This window comes from Oncorhynchus clarkii, chromosome 27 (genome assembly GCF_045791955.1).
Source record: "Oncorhynchus clarkii lewisi isolate Uvic-CL-2024 chromosome 27, UVic_Ocla_1.0, whole genome shotgun sequence".
Taxonomy (NCBI): Eukaryota; Metazoa; Chordata; class Actinopteri; order Salmoniformes; family Salmonidae; genus Oncorhynchus; species Oncorhynchus clarkii.
In genome coordinates this window covers 48,531,959-48,556,523 of record NC_092173.1, presented here as the reverse complement: position 1 = coordinate 48,556,523, position 24,565 = coordinate 48,531,959, and the positions used below count along the sequence as shown (strand labels likewise).

Here is a 24,565-nt window from a genome sequence, read left to right as displayed (position 1 = left end):
TTAAATCTTTATTCTTTATTTTTAATCTTTATATTTTATTATTGAATTTCCCCTGCAGCTGAACATTTTGCCAAATCCAATTATATAAATGTTTATTTTTATTTTCATGAAACATTTGCAGATTGTAGTGGTTTTAAACGGTATCTAAATGGTTAAGGAGTTTCTCATATATTCAGCCACGTGTTGTTAAAACACTTTTAGCATTATGTCTGAGCTGGATGCAATGACAATGAGTGTACACATTTACAGTACAACAGTACAACTTACTCAGACACTTACTGAACACATTTATGGGAAACTGGTGCATTGACCCATAGGAATGGAAACTGGTACATTGACCTATAGGAATGGAAACTGGTACATTGACCCATAGGAATGGAAACTGGTACATTGACCTATAGGAATGGAAACTGGTACATTGACCTATAGGAATGGAAACTGGTACATTGACCTATAGGAATGGAAACTGGTACATTGACCTATAGGAATGGAAACTGGTACATTGACCTATAGGAATGGAAACTGGTACATTGACCCATAGGAATGGAAACTGGTACATTGACCTATAGGAATGGAAACTGGTACATTGACCTATAGGAATGGAAACTGGTACATTGACCTATAGGAATGGAAACTGGTGCATTGACCCATAGGAATGGAAACTGGTACATTGACCTATAGGGATGGAAACTGGTACATTGACCTATAGGAATGGGAACTGGTACATTGACCTATAGGAATGGAAACTGGTACATTGACCTATAGGAATGGAAACTGTTATGACATTGACCTATAGGAATGGAAACTGTTATGACATTGACCTATAGGAATGGAAACTGGTACATTGACCTATAGGAATGGAAACTGGTACATTGACCTATAGGAATGGAAACTGTTATGACATTGACCTATAGGAATGGAAACTGGTACATTGACCTATAGGAATGGAAACTGGTACATTGACCTATAGGAATGGAAACTGGTACATTGACCTATAGGAATGGAAACTGGTACATTGACCTATAGGAATGGAAACTGGTACATTGACCTATAGGAATGGAAACTGGTACATTGACCTATAGGAATGGAAACTGGTACATTGACCTATAGGAATGGAAACTGGTACATTGACCTATAGGAATGGAAACTGGTACATTGACCTATAGGAATGGAAACTGGTACATTGACCTATAGGAATGGAAACTGGTACATTGACCTATAGAAATGGAAACTGGTACATTGACCTATAGGAATGGAAACTGGTACATTGACCTATAGGAATGGAAACTGTTATGACATTGACCTATAGGAATGGAAACTGGTACATTGACCTATAGGAATGGAAACTGTTATGACATTGACCTATAGGAATGGAAACTGGTACATTGACCTATAGGAATGGAAACTGGTACATTGACCTATAGGAATGGAAACTGGTACATTGGCCTATAGGAATGGAAACTGGTACATTGACCTATAGGAATGGAAACTGGTACATTGACCTATAGGAATGGAAACTGGTACATTGACCTATAGGAATGGAAACTGGTACATTGACCTATAGGAATGGAAACTGGTACATTGACCTATAGGGATGGAAACTGGTATGACATTGACCTATAGGAATGGAAACTGGTACATTGACCTATAGGAATGGAAACTGGTACATTGACCTATAGGAATGGAAACTGGTACATTGACCTATAGGAATGGAAACTGTTACATTGACCTATAGGAATAGAAACTGGTACATTGACCTATAGGAATGGAAACTGTTATGACATTGACCTATAGGAATGGAAACTGGTACATTGACCTATAGGAATGGAAACTGGTGCATTGACCTATAGGAATGGAAACTGGTACATTGACCTATAGGAATGGAAACTGGTACATTGACCTATAGGAATGGAAACTGGTACATTGACCTATAGGAATGGAAACTGGTACATTGACCTATGGGAATGGAAACTGGTACATTGACCTATAGGAATGGAAACTGTTATGACATTGACCTATAGGAATGGAAACTGGTACATTGACCTATAGGAATGGAAACTGTTATGACATTGACCTATAGGAATGGAAACTGGTACATTGACCTATAGGAATGGAAACTGTTATGACATTGACCTATAGGAATGGAAACTGGTACATTGACCTATAGGAATGGAAACTGGTACATTGACCTATAGGAATGGAAACTGGTATGACATTGACCTATAGGAATGGAAACTGGTACATTGACCTATAGGAATGGAAACTGGTACATTGACCTATAGGAATGGAAACTGGTACATTGACCTATAGGAATGGAAACTGGTACATTGACCTATAGGGATGGAAACTGGTACATTGATCTATAGGAATGGAAACTGGTACATTGACCTATAGGAATGGAAACTGGTACATTGACCTATAGGAATGGAAACTGGTACATTGACCTATAGGAATGGAAACTGGTACATTGACCTATAGGAATGGAAACTGGTACATTGACCTATAGGAATGGAAACTGTTATGACATTGACCTATAGGAATGGAAACTGGTACATTGACCTATAGGAATGGAAACTGGTACATTGACCTATAGGAATGGAAACTGGTACATTGACCTATAGGAATGGAAACTGGTACATTGACCTATAGGAATGGAAACTGGTACATTGACCTATAGGAATGGAAACTGGTACATTGACCTATAGGAATGGAAACTGATATGACATTGACCTATAGGAATGGAAACTGGTACATTGACCTATAGGAATGGAAACTGGTATATTGACCTATAGGAATGGAAACTGGTACATTGACCTATAGGAATGGAAACTGGTACATTGACCCATAGGAATGGAAACTGGTACATTGACCTATAGGAATGGAAACTGGTACATTGACCTATAGGAATGGAAACTGGTACATTGACCCATAGGAATGGAAACTGGTACATTGACCTATAGGAATGGAAACGGGTACATTGACCTATAGGAATGGAAACTGGTACATTGACACATAGGAATGGAAACTGGTACATTGACCTATAGGAATAGAAACTGGTACATTGACCTATAGGAATGGAAACTGGTACATTGACCTATAGGAATGGAAACTGGTACATTGACCTATAGGAATGGAAACTGGTACATTGACCCATAGGAATGGAAACTGGTACATTGACCTATAGGAATGGAAACTGGTGCATTGACCTATAGGAATGGAAACTGTTATGACATTGACCTATAGGAATGGAAACTGGTACATTGTCCTATAGGAATGGAAACTGTTATGACATTGACCTATAGGAATGGAAACTGGTGCATTGACCTATAGGAATGGAAACTGGTACATTGACCTATAGGAATGGAAACTGGTACATTGACCTATAGGAATGGGAACTGGTACATTGACCTATAGGAATGGAAACTGGTACATTGACCTATAGGAATGGAAACTGGTACATTGACCTATAGGAATGGAAACTGGTACATTGACCTATAGGAATGGAAACTGGTACATTGACCTATAGGAATGGAAACTGTTATGACATTGACCTATAGGAATGGAAACTGGTACATTGACCTATAGGAATGGAAACTGGTACATTGACCTATAGGAATGGAAACTGGTACATTGACCTATAGGAATGGAAACTGGTACATTGACCTATAGGAATGGAAACTGGTACATTGACCTATAGGAATGGAAACTGGTACTTTGACCTATAGGAATGGAAACTGGTACATTGACCTATAGGAATGAAAACTGGTACATTGACCTATAGGAATGGAAACTGGTACATTGACCTATAGGAATGGAAACTGGTACATTGTCCTATAGGAATGGAAACTGGTACATTGACCTATAGGAATGGAAACTGGTACATTGACCTATAGGAATGGAAACTGGTACATTGACCTATAGGAATGGAAACTGGTACATTGACCTATAGGAATGGAAACTGGTACATTGACCTATAGGAATGGAAACTGTTATGACATTGACCTATAGGAATGGAAACTGTTATGACATTGACCTATAGGAATGGAAACTGGTACATTGACCTATAGGAATGGAAACTGGTACATTGACCTATAGGAATGGATACTGGTACATTGACCTATAGGAATGGAAACTGGTACATTGACCTATAGGAATGGAAACTGGTACATTGACCTATAGGAATGGAAACTGGTACATTGACCTATAGGAATGGAAACTGGTACTTTGACCTATAGGAATGGAAACTTTTATGACATTGACCTATAGGAATGGAAACTGGTACATTGACCTATAGGAATGGAAACTGGTACATTGACCTATAGGAATGGAAACTGGTACATTGACCTATAGGAATAGAAACTGGTACATTGACCTATAGGAATGGAAACTGGTACATTGACCTATAGGAATGGAAACTGGTACATTGACCTATAGGAATGGAAACTGTTATGACATTGACCTATAGGAATGGAAACTGTTATGACATTGACCTATAGGAATGGAAACTGGTACATTGACCTATAGGAATGGAAACTGGTACATTGACCTATAGGAATGGAAACTGGTACATTGACCTATAGGAATGGAAACTGGTACATTGACCTATAGGAATGGAAACTGGTACATTGACCTATAGGAATGGAAACTGGTACTTTGACCTATAGGAATGGAAACTGGTACATTGACCTATAGGAATGAAAACTGGTACATTGACCTATAGGAATGGAAACTGGTACATTGACCTATAGGAATGGAAACTGGTACATTGACCTATAGGAATGGAAACTGGTACATTGACCTATAGGAATGGAAACTGGTACATTGACCTATAGGAATGGAAACTGGTACATTGACCTATAGGAATGGAAACTGGTACATTGACCTATAGGAATGGAAACTGTTATGACATTGACCTATAGGAATGGAAACTGTTATGACATTGACCTATAGGAATGGAAACTGGTACATTGACCTATAGGAATGGAAACTGGTACATTGACCTATAGGAATGGATACTGGTACATTGACCTATAGGAATGGAAACTGGTACATTGACCTATAGGAATGGAAACTGGTACATTGACCTATAGGAATGGAAACTGGTACATTGACCTATAGGAATGGAAACTGGTACTTTGACCTATAGGAATGGAAACTGTTATGACATTGACCTATAGGAATGGAAACTGGTACATTGACCTATAGGAATGGAAACTGGTACATTGACCTATAGGAATGGAAACTGGTACATTGACCTATAGGAATGGAAACTGGTACATTGACCTATAGGAATGGAAACTGGTACTTTGACCTATAGGAATGGAAACTGTTATGACATTGACCTATAGGAATGGAAACTGGTACATTGACCTATAAGAATGGATACTGGTACATTGACCTATAGGAATGGAAACTGGTACATTGACCTATAGGAATGGAAACTGGTACATTGACCTATAGGAATGGAAACTGGTACATTGACCTATAGGAATGGAAACTGGTACTTTGACCTATAGGAATGGAAACTGTTATGACATTGACCTATAGGAATGGAAACTGGTACATTGACCTATAGGAATGGAAACTGGTACATTGACCTATAGGAATGGAAACTGGTACATTGACCTATAGGAATGGAAACTGGTACTTTGACCTATAGGAATGGAAACTGTTATGACATTGACCTATAGGAATGGAAACTGGTACATTGACCTATAGGAATGGAAACTGGTACATTGACCTATAGGAATGGAAACTGGTACATTGACCTATAGGAATAGAAACTGGTACATTGACCTATAGGAATGGAAACTGGTACATTGACCTATAGGAATGGAAACTGGTACATTGACCTATAGGAATGGAAACTGTTATGACATTGACCTATAGGAATGGAAACTGTTATGACATTGACCTATAGGAATGGAAACTGGTACATTGACCTATAGGAATGGAAACTGGTACATTGACCTATAGGAATGGAAACTGGTACATTGACCTATAGGAATGGAAACTGGTACATTGACCTATAGGAATGGAAACTGGTACATTGACCTATAGGAATGGAAACTGGTACTTTGACCTATAGGAATGGAAACTGGTACATTGACCTATAGGAATGAAAACTGGTACATTGACCTATAGGAATGGAAACTGGTACATTGACCTATAGGAATGGAAACTGGTACATTGACCTATAGGAATGGAAACTGGTACATTGACCTATAGGAATGGAAACTGGTACATTGACCTATAGGAATGGAAACTGGTACATTGACCTATAGGAATGGAAACTGGTACATTGACCTATAGGAATGGAAACTGTTATGACATTGACCTATAGGAATGGAAACTGTTATGACATTGACCTATAGGAATGGAAACTGGTACATTGACCTATAGGAATGGAAACTGGTACATTGACCTATAGGAATGGATACTGGTACATTGACCTATAGGAATGGAAACTGGTACATTGACCTATAGGAATGGAAACTGGTACATTGACCTATAGGAATGGAAACTGGTACATTGACCTATAGGAATGGAAACTGGTACTTTGACCTATAGGAATGGAAACTGTTATGACATTGACCTATAGGAATGGAAACTGGTACATTGACCTATAGGAATGGAAACTGGTACATTGACCTATAGGAATGGAAACTGGTACATTGACCTATAGGAATGGAAACTGGTACATTGACCTATAGGAATGGAAACTGGTACTTTGACCTATAGGAATGGAAACTGTTATGACATTGACCTATAGGAATGGAAACTGGTACATTGACCTATAAGAATGGATACTGGTACATTGACCTATAGGAATGGAAACTGGTACATTGACCTATAGGAATGGAAACTGGTACATTGACCTATAGGAATGGAAACTGGTACATTGACCTATAGGAATGGAAACTGGTACTTTGACCTATAGGAATGGAAACTGTTATGACATTGACCTATAGGAATGGAAACTGGTACATTGACCTATAGGAATGGAAACTGGTACATTGACCTATAGGAATGGAAACTGGTACATTGACCTATAGGAATAGAAACTGGTACATTGACCTATAGGAATGGAAACTGGTACATTGACCTATAGGAATGGAAACTGGTACATTGACCTATAGGAATGGAAACTGTTATGACATTGACCTATAGGAATGGAAACTGTTATGACATTGACCTATAGGAATGGAAACTGGTACATTGACCTATAGGAATGGAAACTGGTACATTGACCTATAGGAATGGAAACTGGTACATTGACCTATAGGAATGGAAACTGGTACATTGACCTATAGGAATGGAAACTGGTACTTTGACCTATAGGAATGGAAACTGGTACATTGACCTATAGGAATGAAAACTGGTACATTGACCTATAGGAATGGAAACTGGTACATTGACCTATAGGAATGGAAACTGGTACATTGACCTATAGGAATGGAAACTGGTACATTGACCTATAGGAATGGAAACTGGTACATTGACCTATAGGAATGGAAACTGGTACATTGACCTATAGGAATGGAAACTGGTACATTGACCTATAGGAATGGGAACTGGTACATTGACCTATAGGAATGGAAACTGTTATGACATTGACCTATAGGAATGGAAACTGTTATGACATTGACCTATAGGAATGGAAACTGGTACATTGACCTATAGGAATGGAAACTGGTACATTGACCTATAGGAATGGATACTGGTACATTGCCCTATAGGAATGGAAACTGGTACATTGACCTATAGGAATGGAAACTGGTACATTGACCTATAGGAATGGAAACTGGTACATTGACCTATAGGAATGGAAACTGGTAATTTGACCTATAGGAATGGAAACTGTTATGACATCGACCTATAGGAATGGAAACTGGTACATTGACCTATAGGAATGGAAACTGGTACATTGACCTATAGGAATGGAAACTGGTACATTGACCTATAGGAATGGAAACTGTTATGACATTGACCTATAGGAATGGAAACTGTTATGACATTGACCTATAGGAATGGAAACTGGTACATTGACCTATAAGAATGGAAACTGGTACATTGACCTATAGGAATGGAAACGGGTACATTGACCTATAGGAATGGAAACTGGTACATTGACCTATAGGAATGGAAACTGGTACATTGACCTATAGGAATGGAAACTGGTACATTGACCTATAGGAATGGAAACTGGTACATTGACCTATAGGAATGGAAACTGGTACATTGACCTATAGGAATGGAAACTGGTACATTGACCTATAGGAATGGAAACTGGTACTTTGACCTATAGGAATGAAAACTGGTAGAGGCTTTGGTTTTTCAGTATGTCAGTATGTGTTACACCTGTGCTGGTTGTCACCTGGTTAGTCAGTATTAAAATATATATATATATTTAACCAGGCAAGTCAGTTAAGAACAAATTCTTATTTTCAATGACGGCCTACCAGGGAACAGTGGGTTAACTGCCTTGTTCAGGGGCAGAACGACAGATTTGTACCTTGTCATCTCTGGGATTTGATCCAGCAACCTTACGGTTACTAGTCCAACGCTCTAACCACGAGGCTACCTGCTCTAACCACGAGGCTACCTACTCTAACCACCGGGCCAGCTACTCTAACCACTGGGCTACCTGCTCTAACCACGAGGATACCTGCTCTAACCACTAGGCTACCTGCTCTAACCACGAGACTACCTGCCTCTAACCACTAGACTACCTGCTCTATCCACTGGGCTACCTGCTCTAACCACTGGGCTACCTGCTCTAACCACCGGGCTACCTGCTCTAACCACTGGGCTACCTGCTCTAACCACTAGGCTACCTGCTCTAACCACTGGGCTACCTGCTCTAACCACTAGGCTACCTGCCTCTAACCACTAGGCTACCTGCTCTAACCACTAGGCTACCTGCTCTAACCACTGGGCTACCTGCTCTAACCACTGGGCTACCTGCTCTAACCACCGGGCTACCTGCTCTAACCACTGGGCTACCTGCTCTAACCACTGGGCTACCTGCTCTAACCACTAGGCTACCTGCCTCTAACCACTAGACTACCTGCCTCTTACCACTAGACTACCTGCTCTAACCACTAGGCTACCTGCTCTAACCACTGGGCTACCTGCTCTAACCACTAGGCTACCTGCTCTAACCACTAGGCTACCTGCTCTAACCACAGGGCTACCTGCTCTAACCACTAGACTACCTGCTCTAACCACTAGGCTACCTGCTCTAACCACTGGGCTACCTGCTCTAACCACTAGGTTACCTGCCTATAGCCACTAGGATACCTGTCTCTAACCACTAGGTTACCTGCCTATAACCACTAGGATACCTGCTCTAACCACTAGGTTACCTGCCTATAACCACTAGGCTACCTGCTCTAACCACTAGGCTACCTGCCTATAACCACTAGGATACCTGCTCTAACCACTAGGTTACCTGCCTATAACCACTAGGATACCTGCTCTAACCACTAGGTTACCTGCCTATAACCACTAGGCTACCTGCTCTAACCACTAGGCTACCTACTCTAACCACTAGGCTACCTGCCTATAACCACTAGGATACCTGCTCTAACCACTAGGTTACCTGCCTATAACCACTAGGATACCTGCTCTAACCACTAGGTTACCTGCCTATAACCACTAGGCTACCTACTCTAACCACTAGGTTACCTGCCTATAACCACTAGGCTACCTGCTCTAACCACTAGGCTACCTACTCTAACCACTAGGCTACCTGCTCTAACCACTGGGCTACCTGCCGCCCGGTAGTCTTTGACTACTGCTTTTGGATTGCCATATTCCCTTACTGACTAAGGAGGTGAAAACAATCGGGCGCCCCACGTGCTAACGTCCAACCTGGAAATATACATGGAAAGACCAAGGCTTATAACAAGACACATGGAGGTTAGCCCTTTAGCCTCTGTTCCTCACAGCCAGCCATTGAGAGCCAGGGTGAATAGACTGCCAGCCAATGAGGGCCAGGGGGAATAGCAAACAGCCAATGAGGGCCAGGCTGAATAGCAAACAGCCCCTGAGAACATGTGGTCCAGTCAGCAGACAGGACAGACTCTTCTCCCTCTACGACCCTCCTCTTCTCCCTCTACGACCCTCCTCTTCTACCTCTACGACCCTCCTCTTCTCCCTCTACTACCCCCCTCTTCTCCCTCTACGACCCTCCTCTTCTCCCTCTACGACCCTCCTCTTCTACCTCTACTATCCTCCTCTTCTCCCTCTACGACCCTCCTCTTCTCCCTCTACGACCCTCCTCTTCTACCTCTACGACCCTCCTCTTCTACCTCTACTCCCTCTACTATCCTCCTCTTCTACCTCTCGACCCTCCTCTTCTACCTCTACGACCCTCCTCTTCTACCTCTACGACCCTCCTCTTCTCCCTCTACTACCCTCCTCTTCTCCCTCTACTACCCTCCTCTTCTCCCTCTACTACCCTCCTCTTCTCCCTCTACTACCCTCCTCTTCTCCCTCTACGACCCTCCTCTTCTCCCTCTACGACCCTCCTCTTCTCCCTCTACTCCCCTCCTCTTCTCCCTCTACTACCCTCCTCGTGTCCCTCTACTACCCTCCTCTTCTCCCTCTACTGACCTCCTCTTCTCCCTCTACTATCCTCCTCTTCTCCATCTACTATCCTCCTCTTCTCCCTCTACAACCCTCCTCTTCTCCCTCTACTACCCTCCTCTTCTCCCTCTACTATCCTCCTCTTCTCCCTCTACGACCCTCCTCTTCTCCCTCTACTAACCTCCTCTTCTCCCTCTACTGACCTCCTCTTCTCCCTCTACTACCCTCCCCTCTCTTTCCCCTCTTCTTCCTCTACTACCCTCCTCTTCTCCCTCTACGACCCTCCTCTTCTCCCTCTACTACCCTACTCTTCTCCCTCTACTACCCTCCTCTTCTCCATCTACTACTCTCCATCTACTACCCTCCTCTTCTCCCTCTACTGACCTCCTCTTCTCCCTCTACTACCCTCCCCTCTCTTCCCCTCTTCTTCCTCTACTACCCTCCTCTTCTCCCTCTACGACCCTCCTCTTCTCCCACTACTACCCTCCTCTTCTCCCTCTACGACCCTCCTCATCTCCCTCTACTACCCTCCTCTTCTCCCTCTACTACCCTCCTCTTCTCCCTCTACGACCCTCCTCTTCTCCCTCTACTAACCTCCTCTTCTCCCTCTACTACCCTCCCCTCTCTTTCCCCAGCCTCCCCTCCCCCTCTCTCACAGTAGTCTCATTCATGCTGGTGTGTCTCTACTCTGCTACTCTGCCTTTTTCTCTGCTAATTAGTGTCAGAGCTATAGGAATAGTGTCAGACCTATAGGAATGGAAACTGGTACATTGACCTATAAGAATGGAAACTGGTACATTGACCTATAGGAATGGAAACTGGTACATTGACCTATAGGAATGGAAACTGGTACATTGACCTATAGGAATGGAAACTGGTACATTGACCTATAGGAATGGAAACTGGTACATTGACCTATAGGAATGGAAACTGGTACATTGACCTATAGGAATGGAAACTGGTACTTTGACCTATAGGAATGAAAACTGGTAGAGGCTTTGGTTTTTCAGTATGTCAGTATGTGTTACACCTGTGCTGGTTGTCACCTCGTTAGTCAGTATTAAAATATATATATATATATATTTAACCAGGCAAGTCAGTTAAGAACAAATTCTTATTTTCAATGACGGCCTACCAGGGAACAGTGGGTTAACTGCCTTGTTCAGGGGCAGAACGACAGATTTGTACCTTGTCATCTCTGGGATTTGATCCAGCAACCTTACGGTTACTAGTCCAACGCTCTAACCACGAGGCTACCTGCTCTAACCACGAGGCTACCTACTCTAACCACCGGGCCAGCTACTCTAACCACTGGGCTACCTGCTCTAACCACGAGGATACCTGCTCTAACCACTAGGCTACCTGCTCTAACCACGAGACTACCTGCCTCTAACCACTAGACTACCTGCTCTATCCACTGGGCTACCTGCTCTAACCACTGGGCTACCTGCTCTAACCACCGGGCTACCTGCTCTAACCACTGGGCTACCTGCTCTAACCACTAGGCTATCTGCTCTAACCACTGGGCTACCTGCTCTAACCACTAGGCTACCTGCCTCTAACCACTAGGCTACCTGCTCTAACCACTAGGCTACCTGCTCTAACCACTGGGCTACCTGCTCTAACCACTGGGCTACCTGCTCTAACCACCGGGCTACCTGCTCTAACCACTGGGCTACCTGCTCTAACCACTGGGCTACCTGCTCTAACCACTAGGCTACCTGCCTCTAACCACTAGACTACCTGCCTCTTACCACTAGACTACCTGCTCTAACCACTAGGCTACCTGCTCTAACCACTGGGCTACCTGCTCTAACCACTAGGCTACCTGCTCTAACCACTAGGCTACCTGCTCTAACCACTGGGCTACCTGCTCTAACCACTAGACTACCTGCTCTAACCACTAGGCTACCTGCTCTAACCACTGGGCTACCTGCTCTAACCACTAGGTTACCTGCCTATAGCCACTAGGATACCTGTCTCTAACCACTAGGTTACCTGCCTATAACCACTAGGATACCTGCTCTAACCACTAGGTTACCTGCCTCTAACCACTGGGCTACCTGCTCTAACCACTAGGCTACCTACTCTAACCACTAGGTTACCTGCCTATAACCACTAGACTACCTGCTCTAACCACTAGGCTACCTGCTCTAACCACTGGGCTACCTGCTCTAACCACTAGGTTACCTGCCTATAGCCACTAGGATACCTGTCTCTAACCACTAGGTTACCTGCCTATAACCACTAGGATACCTGCTCTAACCACTAGGTTACCTGCCTATAACCACTAGGCTACCTGCTCTAACCACTAGGCTACCTACTCTAACCACTAGGCTACCTGCCTATAACCACTAGGATACCTGCTCTAACCACTAGGTTACCTGCCTATAACCACTAGGATACCTGCTCTAACCACTAGGTTACCTGCCTATAACCACTAGGCTACCTACTCTAACCACTAGGTTACCTGCCTATAACCACTAGGCTACCTGCTCTAACCACTAGGCTACCTACTCTAACCACTAGGCTACCTGCTCTAACCACTGGGCTACCTGCCGCCCGGTAGTCTTTGACTACTGCTTTTGGATTGCCATATTCCCTTACTGACTAAGGAGGTGAAAACAATCGGGCGCCCCACGTGCTAACGTCCAACCTGGAAATATACATGGAAAGACCAAGGCTTATAACAAGACACATGGAGGTTAGCCCTTTAGCCTCTGTTCCTCACAGCCAGCCATTGAGAGCCAGGGTGAATAGACTGCCAGCCAATGAGGGCCAGGGGGAATAGCAAACAGCCAATGAGGGCCAGGCTGAATAGCAAACAGCCCCTGAGAACATGTGGTCCAGTCAGCAGACAGGACAGACTCTTCTCCCTCTACGACCCTCCTCTTCTACCTCTACGACCCTCCTCTTCTACCTCTACGACCCTCCTCTTCTCCCTCTACTACCCCCCTCTTCTCCCTCTACGACCCTCCTCTTCTCCCTCTACGACCCTCCTCTTCTACCTCTACTATCCTCCTCTTCTCCCTCTACGACCCTCCTCTTCTCCCTCTACGACCCTCCTCTTCTACCTCTACGACCCTCCTCTTCTACCTCTACTCCCTCTACTATCCTCCTCTTCTACCTCTCGACCCTCCTCTTCTACCTCTACGACCCTCCTCTTCTACCTCTACGACCCTCCTCTTCTCCCTCTACTACCCTCCTCTTCTCCCTCTACTACCCTCCTCTTCTCCCTCTACTACCCTCCTCTTCTCCCTCTACTACCCTCCTCTTCTCCCTCTACGACCCTCCTCTTCTCCCTCTACGACCCTCCTCTTCTCCCTCTACTCCCCTCCTCTTCTCCCTCTACTACCCTCCTCGTGTCCCTCTACTACCCTCCTCTTCTCCCTCTACTGACCTCCTCTTCTCCCTCTACTATCCTCCTCTTCTCCATCTACTATCCTCCTCTTCTCCCTCTACAACCCTCCTCTTCTCCCTCTACTACCCTCCTCTTCTCCCTCTACTATCCTCCTCTTCTCCCTCTACGACCCTCCTCTTCTCCCTCTACTAACCTCCTCTTCTCCCTCTACTGACCTCCTCTTCTCCCTCTACTACCCTCCCCTCTCTTTCCCCTCTTCTTCCTCTACTACCCTCCTCTTCTCCCTCTACGACCCTCCTCTTCTCCCTCTACTACCCTACTCTTCTCCCTCTACTACCCTCCTCTTCTCCATCTACTACTCTCCATCTACTACCCTCCTCTTCTCCCTCTACTGACCTCCTCTTCTCCCTCTACTACCCTCCCCTCTCTTCCCCTCTTCTTCCTCTACTACCCTCCTCTTCTCCCTCTACGACCCTCCTCTTCTCCCACTACTACCCTCCTCTTCTCCCTCTACGACCCTCCTCATCTCCCTCTACTACCCTCCTCTTCTCCCTCTACTACCCTCCTCTTCTCCCTCTACGACCCTCCTCTTCTCCCTCTACTAACCTCCTCTTCTCCCTCTACTACCCTCCCCTCTCTTTCCCCAGCCTCCCCTCCCCCTCTCTCACAGTAGTCTCATTCATGCTGGTGTGTCTCTACTCTTCTACTCTGCCTTTTTCTCTGCTAATTAGTGTCAGAGCTATAGGAATAGTGTCAGACCTATAGGAATGGAAACTGGTACATTGACCTATAAGAATGGAAACTGGTACATTGACCTATAGGAATGGAAACTGGTACATTGACCTATAGGAATGGAAACTGGTACATTGACCTATAGGAATGGAAACTGGTACATTGACCTATAGGAATGGAAACTGGTACATTGACCTATAGGAATGGAAACTGGTACATTGACCTATAGGAATGGAAACTGGTACTTTGACCTATAGGAATGAAAACTGGTAGAGGCTTTGGTTTTTCAGTATGTCAGTATGTGTTACACCTGTGCTGGTTGTCACCTCGTTAGTCAGTATTAAAATATATATATATATATTTAACCAGGCAAGTCAGTTAAGAACAAATTCTTATTTTCAATGACGGCCTACCAGGGAACAGTGGGTTAACTGCCTTGTTCAGGGGCAGAACGACAGATTTGTACCTTGTCATCTCTGGGATTTGATCCAGCAACCTTACGGTTACTAGTCCAACGCTCTAACCACGAGGCTACCTGCTCTAACCACGAGGCTACCTACTCTAACCACCGGGCCAGCTACTCTAACCACTGGGCTACCTGCTCTAACCACGAGGATACCTGCTCTAACCACTAGGCTACCTGCTCTAACCACGAGACTACCTGCCTCTAACCACTAGACTACCTGCTCTATCCACTGGGCTACCTGCTCTAACCACTGGGCTACCTGCTCTAACCACCGGGCTACCTGCTCTAACCACTGGGCTACCTGCTCTAACCACTAGGCTACCTGCTCTAACCACTGGGCTACCTGCTCTAACCACTAGGCTACCTGCCTCTAACCACTAGGCTACCTGCTCTAACCACTAGGCTACCTGCTCTAACCACTGGGCTACCTGCTCTAACCACTAGACTACCTGCTCTAACCACTAGGCTACCTGCTCTAACCACTGGGCTACCTGCTCTAACCACTAGGTTACCTGCCTATAGCCACTAGGATACCTGTCTCTAACCACTAGGTTACCTGCCTATAACCACTAGGATACCTGCTCTAACCACTAGGTTACCTGCCTATAACCACTAGGCTACCTGCTCTAACCACTAGGCTACCTACTCTAACCACTAGGCTATCTGCCTATAACCACTAGGATACCTGCTCTAACCACTAGGTTACCTGCCTATAACCACTAGACTACCTGCTCTAACCACTAGGCTACCTGCTCTAACCACTGGGCTACCTGCTCTAACCACTAGGTTACCTGCCTATAGCCACTAGGATACCTGTCTCTAACCACTAGGTTACCTGCCTATAACCACTAGGATACCTGCTCTAACCACTAGGTTACCTGCCTATAACCACTAGGCTACCTGCTCTAACCACTAGGCTACCTACTCTAACCACTAGGCTACCTGCCTATAACCACTAGGATACCTGCTCTAACCACTAGGTTACCTGCCTATAACCACTAGGATACCTGCTCTAACCACTAGGTTACCTGCCTATAACCACTAGGCTACCTACTCTAACCACTAGGTTACCTGCCTATAACCACTAGGCTACCTGCTCTAACCACTAGGCTACCTACTCTAACCACTAGGCTACCTGCTCTAACCACTGGGCTACCTGCCGCCCGGTAGTCTTTGACTACTGCTTTTGGATTGCCATATTCCCTTACTGACTAAGGAGGTGAAAACAATCGGGGCGCCCCACGTGCTAACGTCCAACCTGGAAATATACATGGAAAGACCAAGGCTTATAACAAGACACATGGAGGTTAGCCCTTTAGCCTCTGTTCCTCACAGCCAGCCATTGAGAGCCAGGGTGAATAGACTGCCAGCCAATGAGGGCCAGGGGGAATAGCAAACAGCCAATGAGGGCCAGGCTGAATAGCAAACAGCCCCTGAGAACATGTGGTCCAGTCAGCAGACAGGACAGACTCTTCTCCCTCTACGACCCTCCTCTTCTCCCTCTACGACCCTCCTCTTCTACCTCTACGACCCTCCTCTTCTCCCTCTACTACCCCCCTCTTCTCCCTCTACGACCCTCCTCTTCTCCCTCTACGACCCTCCTCTTCTCCCTCTACTATCCTCCTCTTCTCCCTCTACGACCCTCCTCTTCTCCCTCTACGACCCTCCTCTTCTACCTCTACGACCCTCCTCTTCTACCTCTACTCCCTCTACTATCCTCCTCTTCTACCTCTCGACCCTCCTCTTCTACCTCTACGACCCTCCTCTTCTACCTCTACGACCCTCCTCTTCTCCCTCTACTACCCTCCTCTTCTCCCTCTACTACCCTCCTCTTCTCCCTCTACTACCCTCCTCTTCTCCATCTACTACCCTCCTCTTCTCCCTCTACGACCCTCCTCTTCTCCCTCTACGACCCTCCTCTTCTCCCTCTACTACCCTCCTCTTCTCCATCTACTGCTCTCCATCTACTACCCTCCTCTTCTCCCTCTACGACCCTCCTCTTCTCCCTCTACTCCCCTCCTCTTCTCCCTCTACTACCCTCCTCGTGTCCCTCTACTACCCTCCTCTTCTCCCTCTACTACCCTCCTCTTCTCCCTCTACTATCCTCCTCTTCTCCATCTACTATCCTCCTCTTCTCCCTCTACAACCCTCCTCTTCTCTCTCTACTACCCTCCTCTTCTCCCTCTACTATCCTCCTCTTCTCCCTCTACGACCCTCCTCTTCTCCCTCTACTAACCTCCTCTTCTCCCTCTACTGACCTCCTCTTCTCCCTCTACTACCCTCCCCTCTCTTTCCCCTCTTCTTCCTCTACTACCCTCCTCTTCTCCCTCTACGACCCTCCTCTTCTCCCTCTACTACCCTACTCTTCTCCCTCTACTACCCTCCTCTTCTCCATCTACTACTCTCCATCTACTACCCTCCTCTTCTCCCTCTACTGACCTCCTCTTCTCCCTCTACTACCCTCCCCTCTCTTCCCCTCTTCTTCCTCTACTACCCTCCTCTTCTCCCTCTACGACCCTCCTCTTCTCCCACTACTACCCTCCTCTTCTCCCTCTACGACCCTCCTCATCTCCCTCTACTACCCTCCTCTTCTCCCTCTACTACCCTCCTCTTCTCCCTCTACGACCCTCCTCTTCTCCCTCTACTAACCTCCTCTTCTCCCTCTACTACCCTCCCCTCTCTTTCCCCAGCCTCCCCTCCCCCTCTCTCACAGTAGTCTCATTCATGCTGGTGTGTCTCTACTCTGCTACTCTGCCTTTTTCTCTGCTAATTAGTGTCAGAGCTATAGGAATAGTGTCAGACCTATAGGAATGGAAACTGGTACATTGACCTATAAGAATGGAAACTGGTACATTGACCTATAGGAATGGAAACTGGTACATTGACCTATAGGAATGGAAACTGGTACATTGACCTATAGGAATGGAAACTGGTACATTGACCTATAGGAATGGAAACTGGTACATTGACCTATAGGAATGGAAACTGGTACATTGACCTATAGGAATGGAAACTGGTACTTTGACCTATAGGAATGAAAACTGGTAGAGGCTTTGGTTTTTCAGTATGTCAGTATGTGTTACACCTGTGCTGGTTGTCACCTCGTTAGTCAGTATTAAAATATATATATATATATTTAACCAGGCAAGTCAGTTAAGAACAAATTCTTATTTTCAATGACGGCCTACCAGGGAACAGTGGGTTAACTGCCTTGTTCAGGGGCAGAACGACAGATTTGTACCTTGTCATCTCTGGGATTTGATCCAGCAACCTTACGGTTACTAGTCCAACGCTCTAACCACGAGGCTACCTGCTCTAACCACGAGGCTACCTACTCTAACCACCGGGCCAGCTACTCTAACCACTGGGCTACCTGCTCTAACCACGAGGATACCTGCTCTAACCACTAGGCTACCTGCTCTAACCACGAGACTACCTGCCTCTAACCACTAGACTACCTGCTCTATCCACTGGGCTACCTGCTCTAACCACTGGGCTACCTGCTCTAACCACCGGGCTACCTGCTCTAACCACTGGGCTACCTGCTCTAACCACTAGGCTACCTGCTCTAACCACTGGGCTACCTGCTCTAACCACTAGGCTACCTGCCTCTAACCACTAGGCTACCTGCTCTAACCACTAGGCTACCTGCTCTAACCACTGGGCTACCTGCTCTAACCACTGGGCTACCTGCTCTAACCACCGGGCTACCTGCTCTAACCACTGGGCTACCTGCTCTAACCACTGGGCTACCTGCTCTAACCACTAGGCTACCTGCCTCTAACCACTAGACTACCTGCCTCTTACCACTAGACTACCTGCTCTAACCACTAGGCTACCTGCTCTAACCACTGGGCTACCTGCTCTAACCACTAGGCTACCTGCTCTAACCACGAGGCTACCTGCTCTAACCACTGGGCTACCTGCTCTAACCACTAGACTACCTGCTCTAACCACTAGGCTACCTGCTCTAACCACTGGGCTACCTGCTCTAACCACTAGGTTACCTGCCTATAGCCACTAGGATACCTGTCTCTAACCACTAGGTTACCTGCCTATAACCACTAGGATACCTGCTCTAACCACTAGGTTACCTGCCTATAACCACTAGGCTACCTGCTCTAACCACTAGGCTACCTACTCTAACCACTAGGCTATCTGCCTATAACCACTAGGATACCTGCTCTAACCACTAGGTTACCTGCCTATAACCACTAGACTACCTGCTCTAACCACTAGGCTACCTGCTCTAACCACTGGGCTACCTGCTCTAACCACTAGGTTACCTGCCTATAGCCACTAGGATACCTGTCTCTAACCACTAGGTTACCTGCCTATAACCACTAGGATACCTGCTCTAACCACTAGGTTACCTGCCTATAACCACTAGGCTACCTGCTCTAACCACTAGGCTACCTACTCTAACCACTAGGCTACCTGCCTATAACCACTAGGATACCTGCTCTAACCACTAGGTTACCTGCCTATAACCACTAGGATACCTGCTCTAACCACTAGGTTACCTGCCTATAACCACTAGGCTACCTACTCTAACCACTAGGTTACCTGCCTATAACCACTAGGCTACCTGCTCTAACCACTAGGCTACCTACTCTAACCACTAGGCTACCTGCTCTAACCACTGGGCTACCTGCCGCCCGGTAGTCTTTGACTACTGCTTTTGGATTGCCATATTCCCTTACTGACTAAGGAGGTGAAAACAATCGGGGCGCCCCACGTGCTAACGTCCAACCTGGAAATATACATGGAAAGACCAAGGCTTATAACAAGACACATGGAGGTTAGCCCTTTAGTCTCTGTTCCTCACAGCCAGCCATTGAGAGCCAGGGTGAATAGACTGCCAGCCAATGAGGGCCAGGGGGAATAGCAAACAGCCAATGAGGGCCAGGCTGAATAGCAAACAGCCCCTGAGAACATGTGGTCCAGTCAGCAGACAGGACAGACTCTTCTCCCTCTACGACCCTCCTCTTCTCCCTCTACGACCCTCCTCTTCTACCTCTACGACCCTCCTCTTCTCCCTCTACTACCCCCCTCTTCTCCCTCTACGACCCTCCTCTTCTCCCTCTACGACCCTCCTCTTCTACCTCTACTATCCTCCTCTTCTCCCTCTACGACCCTCCTCTTCTCCCTCTACGACCCTCCTCTTCTACCTCTACGACCCTCCTCTTCTACCTCTACTCCCTCTACTATCCTCCTCTTCTACCTCTCGACCCTCCTCTTCTACCTCTACGACCCTCCTCTTCTACCTCTACGACCCTCCTCTTCTCCCTCTACTACCCTCCTCTTCTCCCTCTACTACCCTCCTCTTCTCCCTCTACTACCCTCCTCTTCTCCCTCTACTACCCTCCTCTTCTCCCTCTACGACCCTCCTCTTCTCCCTCTACTACCCTCCTCTTCTCCCTCTACTACCCTCCTCTTCTCCATCTACTGCTCTCCATCTACTACCCTCCTCTACTCCCTCTACGACCCTCCTCTTCTCCCTCTACTCCCCTCCTCTTCTCCCTCTACTACCCTCCTCGTGTCCCTCTACTACCCTCCTCTTCTCCCTCTACTACCCTCCTCTTCTCCCTCTACTATCCTCCTCTTCTCCATCTACTATCCTCCTCTTCTCCCTCTACAACCCTCCTCTTCTCCCTCTACTACCCTCCTCTTCTCCCTCTACTATCCTCCTCTTCTCCCTCTACGACCCTCCTCTTCTCCCTCTACTAACCTCCTCTTCTCCCTCTACTGACCTCCTCTTCTCCCTCTACTACCCTCCCCTCTCTTTCCCCTCTTCTTCCTCTACTACCCTCCTCTTCTCCCTCTACGACCCTCCTCTTCTCCCTCTACTACCCTACTCTTCTCCCTCTACTACCCTCCTCTTCTCCATCTACTACTCTCCATCTACAACCCTCCTCTTCTCCCTCTACTGACCTCCTCTTCTCCCTCTACTACCCTCCCCTCTCTTCCCCTCTTCTTCCTCTACTACCCTCCTCTTCTCCCTCTACGACCCTCCTCTTCTCCCACTACTACCCTCCTCTTCTCCCTCTACGACCCTCCTCATCTCCCTCTACTACCCTCCTCTTCTCCCTCTACTACCCTCCTCTTCTCCCTCTACGACCCGCCTCTTCTCCCTCTACTGACCTCCTCTTCTCCCTCTACTACCCTCCCCTCTCTTTCCCCAGCCTCCCCTCCCCCTCTCTCACAGTAGTCTCATTCATGCTGGTGTGTCTCTACTCTGCTACTCTGCCTTTTTCTCTGCTAATTAGTGTCAGAGCTCTCCTTCTCTTTCTTTTCTCTGTCTTTGTTCCCCCTTCTCTCTGTCTTTGTTCCCCCTTCTCTCTGTCTTTGTTCCCCCTTCTCTCTGTCTTTGTTCCCCCTTCTCTCTGTCTTTGTTCCCCCTTCTCTCTGTCTTTGTTCCCCCTTCTCTCTGTCTTTGTTCCCCCTTCTCTCTGTCTTTGTTCCCCCTTCTCTCTGTCTTTGTTCCCCCTTCTCTCTGTCTTTGTTCCCCCTTCTCTCTGTCTTTGTTCCCCCTTCTCTCTGTCTTTGTTCCCCCTTCTCTCTGTCTTTGTTCCCCCTTCTCTCTGTCTTTGTTCCCCCTTCTCTCTGTCTTTGTTCCCCCTTCTCTCTGTCTTTTCCTCTCTCTCTCTCTCTCTCTCTCTCTCTCTCTCTCTCTCTCTCTCTCTCTCTCTCTCTCTCTCTCTCTCTCTCTCTCTCTCTCTCTCTCTCTCTCTCTCTCTCTCTCTCTCTCTCTCTCTCTCTCTCTCTCTCTCTCTCTCTCTCTCTCTCTCTCTCTCTCTCTCTCTCTCTCTCTCTCTCTCTCTCTCTCTCTCTCTCTCTCTCTCTCTCTCTCTCTCTCTCTCTCTCTCTCTCTCTCTCTCATGGCAGTAGAGAATAGTAGGGATTGTTCTTGGAAAGTGGTTTAGGTCTGAGTGGACAGGAGAAGGTTTAGGTCTGAATGGACAGGAGAAGGTTTAGGTCTGAGTGGACAGGAGAAGGTTTAGGTCTGAGTGGACAGGAGAAGGTTTAGGTCTGAGTGGACAGGAGAAGGTTTAGGTCTGAATGGACAGGAGAAGGTTTAGGTCTGAGTGGACAGGAGAAGGTTTAGGTCTGAGTGGACAGGAGAAGGTTTAGGTCTGAGTGGACAGGAGAAGGTTTAGGTCTGAATGGACAGGAGAAGGTTTAGGTCTGAGTGGACAGGAGAAGGTTTAGGTCTGAGTGGACAGGAGAAGGTTTAGGTCTGAGTGGACAGGAGAAGGTTTAGGTCTGAATGGACAGGAGAAGGTTTAGGTCTGAGTGGACAGGAGAAGGTTTAGGTCTGAGTGGACAGGAGAAGGTTTAGGTCTGAGTGAACAGGAGAAGGTTTAGATCTGAGTAAACAGGCGAAGGTTTAGGTCTGAGTGGACAGGAGAAGGTTTAGGTCTGAGTGGACAGGAGAAGGTTTAGGTCTGAGTGGACAGGAGAAGGTTTAGGTCTGAATGGACAGGAGAAGGTTTAAGTCTGAGTGGACAGGAGAAGGTTTAAGTCTGAGTGGACAGGAGAAGGTTTAAGTCTGAGTGGACAGGAGAAGGTTTAGGTCTGAGTGGACAGGAGAAGGTTTAAGTCTGAGTGGACAGGAGAAGGTTTAGGTCTGAGTGAACAGGAGAAGGTTTAGGTCTGAGTGAACAGGAGAAGGTTTAAGTCTGAGCCAACATACTCCGTGTTTAAAGGTACCTTCTGACTGAACTGACATACTCAGTGTTTACCGTGAATGCGGTCTTCGTTATTTTGGGTGAACATTACCTTTAAATTTCAGTCACACTGTAACACTTCATACAGATTGATATGGATTGAATAGAGAAATAGGTTTCATCCATGTCTCCAGATAACATTGTGGAGCCATACAGTCTGACCGTGTCCTGTCTTTTGTGTCCACAGTGGGACCTACCACTCCAGAGATGAGAGCACAGACAGCGGTCTGAGTATGAGCAGCTACAGTGTCCCCCGTACCCCCGACGACTTCCTCAACAGTGTGGACGAGATGGACACTGGTGAGACTAAACAGCACCTTGTTCTACCAAGTCCACTACTGACCAGGACGCTTTAGGGGGAAAGTCTGATGACTCAATCTCCGCCAAGTCTAGACAACAGTTCTATTTTGTCAAGCGAGGTTGAGTTACAAAGACCTATTTAGTCGAGGTCAATATGGGAAGTTATTGGGGCATAAATTCATTATTATAGGACCTACAAGCTGATAACGTAATACATTCTAACCACGTCATAACACATCCATGTCGTCGTTTGGCATCATTAGGGGACGCCCTGCCGGTCTCCATGGGGACGCAGCCCAGCCGTTTCCCTGACTACCTGGACACCATCCCGGGGACGGACGTGGACCTGGGCACGCTGGAGAGTGACAACATGGCCATGGAGGGGGAGGAGCTTATGCCTAGCCTCCAGGAAGCCCTTAGCTCCGACATCCTGAACGATATGGAGTCAGTCCTGGCCGCCACAAAGATCGACAAGGAGAGCTTCCTCACATGGTTATAACATGGTTATAACCATGTTATAACACATTTATAGAACACGCTGGACCCTTATACGGTATACAGTGGGGGTGCCCAAACCTCTGAGTCCCATCTGAGGTGGGTGTTGTGACCCCCCATCGGACTTGAACAGTGGAACTGCATATTCTGACCTACTGGTATAGAGAGGAGAGGAGAGGAGAGGAGAGGAGAGGAGAGGAGAGGAGAGGAGAGGAGAGGAGAGGAGAGGAGAGGAGAGGAGAGGAGAGGAGGGAAGGGATGATGGGTTCCAGAAAGAGAGACATTCCATCCTCTCCTCACTAAGTCTCCTCACTAAGTCTACACTCTGAACTGCTACCTAGTCAAACTACATGATTTGATACAACAAAGACATTTCAACCAACGTATGATATCTGTCGTCGGTCAGCATATACAATGATACTGACATATTTTTTCGGCAGTGCTATTCTCTTGTTTCTATGTCTTTATTTTAGTTGTCTGTGTCTTCAAGGCTGGCCCATGAACAGACCATTTATTCAAGGGTCCCCAAATCTCTTCACACGGCTTGCCTTGTCCTTCATCTAGGTCTCTTTACCTGGTGCAGGAGAGCTGCTCATTTGTCTACCCAACCATCACATCAAGGTGTCTTTACCTGCTGGCCAGCCGGCTGGCACTAGGCAAGGGGCTTTGGACCTCTCCTTCTCCCCTAACCCCCAATACCCCCATACTGTATCTGAGCTGGACAGTCCTTTCCTTCTCCCCTAACCCTCACTACCCCCATATTGTATCTGAGATGGACAGTCCTCTCCTTCTCCCCTAACCCCCACTACCCCCATACTGTATCTGAGATGGACAGTCCTCTCCTCCTCCCCTAACCCCCACTACCCCCATACTGTATCTGAGCTGGAC

The 24,565-nt window shown here is 46.6% G+C and overlaps 1 protein-coding gene across 1 annotated transcript in view; it reads left to right on the top strand.

The window, feature by feature from the left end:
• Positions 1 to 24,075, top strand: part of LOC139385684 (transcriptional coactivator YAP1) — a 142,924-nt gene extending 118,849 nt beyond the window's left edge. The window contains exons 7-8 of the mRNA XM_071130953.1: positions 23,070 to 23,182; positions 23,446 to 24,075. Of these exons, the coding sequence (XP_070987054.1) occupies positions 23,070 to 23,182; positions 23,446 to 23,681 (349 nt within the window). The 3' untranslated portion in view covers positions 23,682 to 24,075. The remainder of the gene's footprint in view (positions 1 to 23,069; positions 23,183 to 23,445) is intronic.
• Positions 24,076 to 24,565: the final 490 nt, after the last annotated feature.